Genomic DNA, 10,727 nt, shown 5'->3' with positions numbered 1-10,727 from the left:
ATTCAAATAGTAATATATGTCGTATTTGCGATTTCAATAAGTTTAATTATGAATTTATATTATTCTTCTTTTATATATATTTTAGTTATGCTATAGACTTACTAAGCTATGCTATAGACTTACTAAGCTATGTAAGCTTACTTTGTTTGTTTACGTCTATCTGTTTATAGATCAAAACAAAAAATCAAATCAAGCTTCAAGCTCAGGGATCGTCAGCAAGTTTATCATCTTATCTATTGTCTCGGTATTTAAAATATTTAAATTCTAACTATGGCATGTACAGACTAGATAAATGTTTTGAAGGTCGTACTTTGTTGTATTGTATATGAATATAATAGCCATACTAAAATGGTTTATTTCCTTATAGATTTGCTAGTTTGTAATGTCTTTACTAGTTGGATTATAATGTCTTTGTTTATTAAAAATGGTTAGAGGAGAAGTTTAACATTTTGCATATTTAATGTATATGTATATGTATAATATATATGTATTGATTTTGAGATGGTTGTGTTTTGTTCAGTAATGCCTCCTAACCCTAATTCGGCGATGGATACGGGTTAGGGGTGTTACACCTCGTGTGTAGCAACATCGACTCTGGAACGAGAATTAAATACAAAATAAGGGCGTTTTGGTCTACACAATCAAACTTAAAGCTCGAGGACGTTAGCTAACCTAGGGTTAAGAACGACAACCACCTAAAATATATAAATGGGCTCCTTTGGCATATGTTATGGACATCATTCACTTAGCCTAGATTTTCTTTAGTAAATTTAGTTCAGTTTTTCTTTCATTTTTAGGTTTTAGAATTTATTTCATTTGTTCTTCATTGTTCTCAAGAGATCTGAATTGTGGAAAGCATTCAAACTTTGTGGATTCATAATTAATCTCAATATAATTAGGCTTTTTCATATAATCTATACTATCGATTTAATTAGCATGCTTTCTCTTTATATTGATTTTATATTATCTATGAAAACCATGAGGAACTAATCCCTCTATGGGGGATTAAGAAGTGGAGGTATGATCTATTGACTATTTTGTAGGGTTACTCAACGGATTAGTTGTTTGGGAAAGGAAGAACGTGAAATAAACCCTAGGTCTGACAATCCCAGGAAATTTTCAAGGTGGGAATTAACCCAAAATTAAGATGAACCATCCGTGAACACCTTACCCCAAGCCAGTTTGGACTGTAAGGTCGGAAGATAAGTAGTCCTTACTGACTCGTTATGCTAGTGGAGGACCGGAAGATCCTGCTGGTGTAACACTAGTTGATTGATGAGAAACCCGAAACGACAATTGATAGGAATTACCGAAGCAAGCGAATCACCCATAATCAATATTTATTTATTCTTATTTTCTATCTTTTGAAGTTTATTTGTTTTGTGATATTTTTTATTATTATAAAAACCTTAAAAATCCTTTATTTTATGTTTTCGTACTTAACTAATTTAAAGTACTGATTAGATCTTTTAGAGTTTAGGTTAGTATTGATCTAGCACTCGCCTTCCTTGGGTACAATCCTCGAAGTACTCACCTACTCCGCTATAAAACTATAGTACAACTCGACCCGTATACTTGCGGATATCGCCTCGTACTTCTATATACTATTGCAGTATTCACACTCTGAACGTTAGTATGTTTGGAGGCGGACATATACTTATGTGTCTTTAATTTTAAAGCAAGAAACATTTAAGATGCTAGCACAAACGAGATCCAAAATGAATATAAACACTTAACAAAACTTATACACATATCATATAGTCATCAAGTACAAGTATTATATGCACATCATAACCATTAACATCCAAAATGACTCTTATACATGTCAAGCCTATATACATGCCATAAAACCTAGTTCTGAACAAGTAAAAAGTCTACTGAGATTGAAGCGGGGTTGTGTGAGGTCTGGAGTGATCTGATCTATCGTGTTTCACAAAATGTTAACTACAGAATACATAATAACAAAATAGAGTAAGCGTTTACACACTTAGTAAGGTCATAGATAATTAAACTTTAAACTTACCTCAATTCTTAATTAATTCTTAATTAAACATACATAATTAACAAATTTAGCTAACTTCCCTATTGTAACATTTCACAATCATAAGATGAGTATTCCATAGAACAGACATCTAACTAACAACTTGTTCCGTACAACTCAAGTCAGTACCATATATCAGAACTATTGATCATACACATTGTTTACTCAATTCAAGCATGTATGAAAATATGTTCATATAAACTCATACATTTCCAATCATCTTATCGAATCAGTCCATACATATAATTTAAAACAGTTATCCTGAAGAACCAAATAAATAGATACAGATACGCAGGTAACTACACCACACTAGAAAGCATCGTAATGCTAAATAAAGACACCTAGTGCTAACAATGGCACCAAAGTGCAAACAATGGCATCGAAATGCAAATAGTGGCACCAATGTGCAATCTCATACAAGCGTGCAACTAACTCTATTGGCATGCCAATTGTGTCGTATCCTATGTTCATCCGAGCTCAATACACATATCAAAACAACTCTTTGCACCAAACTAAAATGACAATGTTTGCATTAACCGATTTCAATGTTTCTGTTTAAATGTCAAATTTATAATATTTGAAACTATCATAAATTTCACATTTAAGCTCCATTTTACAATCCAATTTCAAATCTATCCTTCTATATCCCTTTAAATTCAATAATTACAGAAATTTCATGTCAAATTCGAAATGTTTTCATTTTAGTCCATGTTCTCAAAACTAACAAATTTCACTTTACAAATTGGTCCTATTTCATTTCTAAGCTTCAAATTCTACCATTTAACATAAAAACCTCAAAAATCACCAATGAAAATTTTTAAAATTTTTAACAAATTTACGATTTAATACCTTGATTAGTTAGATTAAACTCAACGATCTCAAAAATATAAAATTTACGAAAAATAGACATGAATATACATACCATTCAAGGACACAAGTTTGGTTGAATTCTAAGAGCATAACAATGACTTCTTTTCTTTCTTTTCTTGTTTCAAACGGGGGGAAAGAAATGTGGAAGATGGTGGCCCTATTTTTTTTCTTCTAACCATTATAAATGTTATTTAATAATATTGTAACATTAAAATTGTGACAAAAACTATTACCAACCGTCCACTTTAATTAAAAAATGGATAATTGCCACATAAATCCCTAAACATTTACTCTTTAAGCCTTTTAAACTAATAAAATCAACAACGATTAATTTTTACGATTTTTTACAATTTAGCCCTTATATCTTAATTACTAACCATTCAATAAAATTACCGAACTAAAATTTAATATAACACTATAACGAACTCGTAAATATTAATAAATAATATTTATTGACTCCATCGGAAAACAAAATTTTGAAACCACCATTTTCGATCCCACTGAAAAACAGACTGTTACAAGACATTACTCATGAACCAATTTTGGAGTTGTAGTTAGTCCAAAATTATTGAGAGTTCGTAGCCATTGTAGATATTAGATCTTGAGTGGCTTGAAGAGTCATATTGATCAATGCACCTCCACTCGTGGTATCGATCATTTTCCTCTCTATAGGAAGTAACCTTTCATAAAAACGAAACATTGGATCGTTTACAGCTCTACAAGTGAAACATTGGATAGTTTTCATCTCTACAAGTGAAACATGCTGTTGCTCTAAGCAGTTCAGCGAATTTGTACAAACTTCAATAGAACAATATCATCAATGTAGTTAAGATTTTTATTCTCAAATATCCGCTTCAAATAACATAAAATCAAATTAGAACTTTTTTTCTAGGCATCCACAAATGTATCTGTGGAATTGAGGCTAGCAACATGAGCAACTGCAGTGAAACAACTTGAAATTCCTTCAAATGTTACTTGAATATCTTGGAAAGTCCTACAACGTGAATCATAAAAAACAATTGCTTTGTTTCCGTACTGCAATAAAATTCCTCCATTCCTCAACAGGCAAAGTACTTGGATGCAATTTTTAGGCAAATAAAACCTTGAATTGCTGGAGGAATGACACTGATAATTTGACTGAAATATCTTTGGTACGTAAGCTCCAATATTAAACTGTTTGACCCAAGAGTCCTTCACAGCATACTCCTTCATAACCCAAATCTCCAGTTCTTGATTGTTGCCATCAAAAGAAACTGCCGAAAGGCAACCTCGTAGAATCACGAGTTCATGAAATCGCCTGTCCGAGTTCGAAGTGATGACATCAGGCCTAGGGACCTCCTTGAATTGCTCAGTTGCCAAGTCAAAGGACATAATAAGGTTAGTAGTAGTTCTCCAATGAAGTTTCCTATTGACCAAAACCTGAGATTTTTGCCACATAAAACGGAAAGGAAAACATCCCAAATTTCTCCAAGTGGGGCTACCAACAGTCAATATATGAACCTCAGATTCAATTAAAGAAGAAGAAGATGTTTCCGTCTGATGAGATCGACGCATGCCAAATCTAACAACACGGTGACTAAAAGTGAAAGGAGTTGTTCTTTTATATGATATCTCGACAACCTTATATTTCTTTGTGGTGGGATCGAAGCCAAATCCTCTCACCCCATCATGATGACTAAGCTTCGGCAACTCTATATAATCCCTGGTAAATGGATTGTAAATACAGAGTTCAAAGCTTGGGTGAGTGGCACGCAACAATAGCAATCCATTACATGAACTCACCAAATGGAAGTTAAGCAATGGTGGTATGGTAAGCTTCTTTGCTATCATCGTCACGTTTCCATCATTTCGGTCGCTGGATAAATCTCCAAAATAAAGCTGGTTTTGGATGGAATAACCCATGATTTGCAAAATGAAGCTTGGATCGTTCTCAACCATCTGCTTGAAATGCTTGTTGACAAGTAGTTGATCATGTGTTAAGGTACGCCAGTCTTGACACACGGACTTGGATTGCACTAAGCTTGGGATTGGAAGCCTTGATAGTATATCAAGTGCAAGCTCTTGAGGAATACGATCCATTTCGCTAATAAGTTTGTTCTGTGCTTTCTTCTTCTTCGTGAACTAGTGTTGAGAGAGGTACAAGATTAGGTTGTACTATTAATGATGGTTGGACGATGGAAACGAAATTAAAATTGAATAGAATATGACACCTTGATATTGGAAAATTCCATGTTAATAACAAACAGATAGAAAAGAACAAAAAAATTTGAAGAGCACATTAAAATATCAATTAGGGCCAACCGTTCGCTAAGAATGTGAAACCGGTCTCTGGAGTGTAGCTAAAACGGTGATTCCTAAAAGGGAGATTCTCCATACGTCCTGTGGAAAGGGAGAGAAGAAAAGAACGTGCTTGTGGTATAGATTTCCTTTTTCGTGAGCGCCATGTGCGAATCCAGCCAAAGGAACGTCATGATTCTAATTCTAATAGTTGCATTGTGGTCCCAAGTGTCCTTTGCATTTATCAATGGATGGCATCTTGTTGCAAAGTTAAACTACATAACATTCAAAAAATAATTGAAGAAAGGGATTTGTTTTTAATTCCTGCTAAAAATGAGGGGATCGGGTTGAGATTCCTTAAAAAAACAAATCAAAGAAATCAAGAGGACTACAATGAGGAGACTTGGATTACATTTCTCTTAACAACAGCTGAGCTTTTCAAAATAGAAACCTAGTCAACAACCAAATTAATGTTATTAATAACTTATCTACATTAGATACTGTAATTTGAAGTTTATAAAATATATTAGTTTTAACTCACATCCAATGTAACAATTAAAAATATTAAAAGCTATAATTAATATTTTACAAAATAAAGTAATTTATATAATTTATAAATTTATGAATCACTTCATATTAAATAATTCTATCCTTATTTTTTTAAAAAATGCTACCTTTTTAAGTTTAAAATATTATATATTTGGTTAAATATAAAATATATAATGAATATTAGAAATCCTATTATATGCATATGTGTAGAAACCACAAATTTAAAATACAAATGTGTGTTTGAAAATGACATACAATAAATAATGAAAGTATGGTTTGAAACTAATTAATAATAACACATGAAATATGTACGATGCTAAAATGAAAAAAATTACATAAAATTGTTTATGATGGTGTTGTCATCAATCTTTAGTCGGTGTTGAGTTAATTTTTGACACCAACTCAATCAAATATAACAATATAGAAATACAATTAATGAAGGTAATAAAGACTCCATAATGACAATTGAAATGTATAAACCTATCAAAATAAAACTTTGGTTGAGTGGTAAATTAAGTGTTTAATTAATGCAATTGGTTTGGGTTCAAATTCCATCATATATGTATTTTTATTGGGTTTTTTTAAATAAAAAGACTAAATTACCTTAAAATAATAATTGCAAAAGTACATTTTCGTAATTTCTCTAACCGAGTTGATGACCTGATTGAGAGTGATACCAACTCAATAAAACACTTAATAAATAGTATAGAAACACAAATTTGATGAGAGAAAATATTTATGTTAAACATTATTATTATTTTTTAAGTTTACTCAAGAGTTATTATTGATGTAGTGGTACATAGTTTATTTATAAATCCATTAAACATAGGTTCAATCCTTAAATATGATAATTTTAGTTATTTTATTTAAAAACTATAAGGGGTTTCATTAATAAGTATAAATACATAAATAAAAGTTAAAAGTTAATTTTTTTTAAAGTTAAGAATTATTATTGGTGTAGTGATAAAGAATTTGTTTATAAATCTATTAAACATGAGTTCAAACTCTAAACATGTTAATTTTAATTCTTTTAATTAAAAAACTATATAAAATAATGAAAAGACAAAAAAAGGTCATCAAAATAATAGTAATAGTCATTTAATAAAAGAGTATATTAGTCATTTCCTAATCGAGTTGGTACTCGGTTAACTCGTGACACCAACTCAGTTAGAAGTGTTATTAATAGTATATACCCAAATTTGGTAAGAGAAAATATTTTATGTTAAAAGTTAATTTAAAAAAAATTCAAGATTTATTATTAGTGTAGAGGTAAAGAATTTGTTTATATGCACATTAAATATGAGTTCCATCCATAGGCATCTCAATTTTAGGTCTTTTATTTAAAAATCATATCAAATATGAAAAGACAAAAAGCCATCAAAATAATAATGGTAATCATTTAATAAAAAAATATATTAGTCATTTTCTAACCGTGTTAATACTCAATTAATCTATGACACCAACTCAATCAAGAATTTTATTAATAGTATATATTAAATAAAAAAATACAATTTTTGTAAATATCATTAAAATACTTTTTTCTCAGCCAAATAGAAATTTTATTAATGAGCAAAGTACATAAACTCACCTTATAACCCTATTGAGGAATTTAAATTACATGAAATAGTATACTGAAATAGTATACTAGAGAACGTTGGTGTCGAAACACACTGAAATGATGTGTGTTAGATCTTAGGATCAAGGACATCTTCATGAGCCTATCAAAGACCCAAGCTTGGGCCTCTACCTCGTCCCGCATCAATCAACGCCCCCAAGTCGATTGGTGGACCAGCTGTCATCATTCCACATAAAAAATGGTGCACTACATACCTCTATTAAATTTTTAAGAAAAAAAATGCAAAAGAAACAATGTTTTACTTTAATATTATAATTCTTTTTTTCTTAGCTAATAGTCCACTTTACTGAATAAGATAAATGGCCGGCTCTTGACTTACGAACGTTAAAAGTGTAAATACTGAAAAAATAGAAAGATAAAAATTAAGTGCAGTTTCTGTAAACGTACATGTCAAATTATAATATAGATGTGTTACAATAAAACACTGAGATAGTATTTTGAGGATCGTACCCAAGGGATTGCAGATTGGAGAAAATTACTATTAAATTAATTACTAATCTGATAGAGTTGCGAATTAGTAGTGTTAATTCCAATTTAAGATATAATAAAACTAATTAAATTAACTAAGACTAAATCTAATCCTAAGTTATTCGGACTTGCCTATTCCTAGTTTCAACAATGCGAGCTATTAGCCTAGAATCAATTGAAGCCCTAATTATTCACTAAACCAACAATTACCCTTAATTTCAGTACTTACCACCCTTAGCTACAAATACCCTCCAGGTCTCATCTTCATGAAGGATTACCATCTAAGATACCCTCTCGGTCTCACCTAGGCATATGGATACCTTCTCGGTCTCACCGCTTGGCATGAGTTTTACTCAATAGGATACCTTCTTGATCGCACCGCTCTAGTGTTCACACAGCTGTGTGGCCAGACCGTGTGGCCAGACCGTGTGCTATTGTCATTTGCTTCTTCCATGCTCGTATGCATGGAGGTGTAGGTCACACGACCGTGTAGGTTAAAAAAATAATTTTGAAAAATTAGCTCCAGTGTTCACACGGCCATGTGGGTCACCCTAGACCATGTGGACCACTATTTTTTAATTTATTTTTTTTTAAAATTTTTTTAAAAATTCTTTTTCTTTCTTTTTTTAGTAATAAAAATAAATGTACTAATTTTTATATTTTTTTGTTTTTTTAATAAAATCGAAGTAAAATAAATAAATAAAATAAAAACACTCGGGTTGCCTCTCAAGAAGTACTTATTTAGAGTCTAAGCTCGACTTCCCTTTTTAAACTTACGGTTAAGGCGGATCTTGGAGTTGGAGCTCCTCTCTCTCATTATTAATTTCACCACCAAAATAAAGTTTAAGTCAATGACTGTTTACCTTAAATGTGTCGTATTCAGGATGTGTTACCTCAATGGTTCCGTATGGGAATACATTTTATACCACAAATGGGTTCGACCCTTTCAACTTAAGCTCTGCAGGGAACATTCGTAGATCTGACTTGTCTAGCAGCACTTTGTCGCCAACTTTGAATTGATTTGTATATTTTAAATGCACACTATGGCGTTGCTTAGTTATTTCTTTTACCGTTCTTGGGTTCTCATTAGACTTTGTTCGCCATTCATCTAATTCATCGAGTTGCACCATTTGCTCTTCACTTGTCCCTCGAGTTCTATCTTTTTGAACAAGATATGGTTCTAACATGTTTTCATAGGTGATTTCCTGCAAAAAACATTGAGCTCTATGATAACTAACATTAATAGAATAACTAGTATCATCTCGCTTACTAGTAACTCTCATAAAATCACGTGCTTGAAGAGTAACCTTTTCATCACCTACCCTTAGCACAAGTTCACCATTATCCACATTAATAATAAGTTTAGAAGTGGCTAAAAAAGGTCGACCTAAGATAATGGATACCTCAATATCCTCATCCATGTCCAATATAACGAAATCAACAGGGAATATAAATTTATCTACTTTGACAAGTACATCCTAAATAATACCCCTAGGATACTTAATTGATCTATTAGATAATTGAATACTCATCCTAGTAGGTTTTTGTTCCCCGAGACCAAGTTGTTTGAACAATTTGTAAAGCATTAAACTTATACTACCACCTAAATCCACCAATGCTTTTTCTACATTTAAACTACCAATCAAATAAGGAATAGTAAAACTCCATGGATCTTTAAGCTTGATGGGTAGTTTGTTTTGGATAATGAATGAGCAATCCTCATTGAGCTCCACAGTTAACAAGTCGCCTAACTTCCTTATATTTATTAACAACTCATTTAGAAATTTTGTATACTTTGGCATCTGCGGAAGAGCTTCAAAAAAGGTAAGTTAATATGCAATTTTTTCAAAAGTTTAAGAAATTTACCATATTGTTTGTTGATACGGTCTTTCTTCACTGCTGCCGGATATGGAATTCATGGTTTGTATTCTCTGACCACCGTCTTATGCTCTTGCTTTCCTCAACTCCATCATTTTTTTCAACAGCTTCTAGATTCAACCTTTTTTAGGCTCGACTAACCTTTCCACGCTTCGAACAATGATTGCATGGACTTGTTCCTTTGGGTGAGTTTTAGTGTTACTAGGTAAGCTACCTTGTTGTCTTTTAAAAACTAGTTTAACGAGCTATCCAATCTGATTTTCAAGCCCTTGAATCAATGCTTGTTGATTTTTCAAAGTTGCCTTAATATTCTAAAATCTAGTTTCGAACACCGAAATAAATTTAGCAAACGTCTCCTCAAGGTTTGGTTTCTTTTCTTGCTGATAAGATTGCTGAAAACCCGAAAGGGATTGTGACCTTTTATTACCTTGACCACCCCAAAAGAAATTTGGATGATTCATCTATCCTGAATTATAATTATTGCTATAGGGATTGTTCTGAGGTCTAGAATTATTACCCATAAAGTCGACTTGTTCATACTCTATGTTAGACTTAAAGGGTGAATATTCTAAATTAATCATCCCCGCTCCAATCGTATTGCATTGCATTGCATTACTGAATTCTCATGTTTACTATAACTCAAACCATCAATCTTTTTACTCAGTGCTTAAACCTAACTTGTAACCATAACAACTACATCCATATTTAAAACACTGGTTACCTTGATCGATTTTATTCTCATGACTTGCCACTTATAATTATTTAGTGCCATCTCTTCAATAAATTCTTGGGCTACCTCAGGTGTTTTGTTATTCAATGTTCCGCTAGCTGCCACATCAATCATTTGTCTAGTCGAGGGATTCAAACCGTTGTAAAAGGTTTGAACTTGTAGCCACAAAGGTAACCATGATGAGGGCACCTTCTCAAGATATCCTTAAATCTCTCTCATGCATCATATACTGTCTCAAGCTCAATTTGGGCAAACGAAGAGATGTCGCTCTTCAACTT

At 32.0% G+C, this 10,727-nt stretch overlaps 1 protein-coding gene and 1 non-coding gene across 2 annotated transcripts; one reads left to right on the top strand and one right to left on the bottom strand.

The window, feature by feature from the left end:
• Window positions 1–3,799: 3,799 nt before the first annotated feature.
• On the bottom strand, window positions 3,800–4,990 carry LOC107910977 (F-box protein At3g07870). Its single transcript, XM_016838884.1, has one exon. It carries the CDS (start codon window positions 4,988–4,990, stop codon window positions 3,800–3,802), a length of 1,191 nt encoding a protein of 396 aa, XP_016694373.1.
• A 5,631-nt stretch (window positions 4,991–10,621) lies between these two features.
• LOC121223950 (small nucleolar RNA R71) lies at window positions 10,622–10,727 on the top strand. Its single transcript, XR_005921416.1, has one exon. It is a non-coding gene; the product is annotated as a small nucleolar RNA R71 (small nucleolar RNA).

This window comes from Gossypium hirsutum, chromosome D11 (genome assembly GCF_007990345.1).
Source record: "Gossypium hirsutum isolate 1008001.06 chromosome D11, Gossypium_hirsutum_v2.1, whole genome shotgun sequence".
Taxonomy (NCBI): Eukaryota; Viridiplantae; Streptophyta; class Magnoliopsida; order Malvales; family Malvaceae; genus Gossypium; species Gossypium hirsutum.
Note: the sequence above shows the minus strand (reverse complement) of the source record. Positions and strands in the feature narration are given on the sequence as shown.

What these genes read in the sequence shown, in the direction of transcription:
- LOC107910977 (XM_016838884.1), bottom strand. Translation starts at nt 4,990, where the DNA reads ATGGATCGTATTCCTCAAGAGCTTGCACTTGATATACTATCAAGGCTT.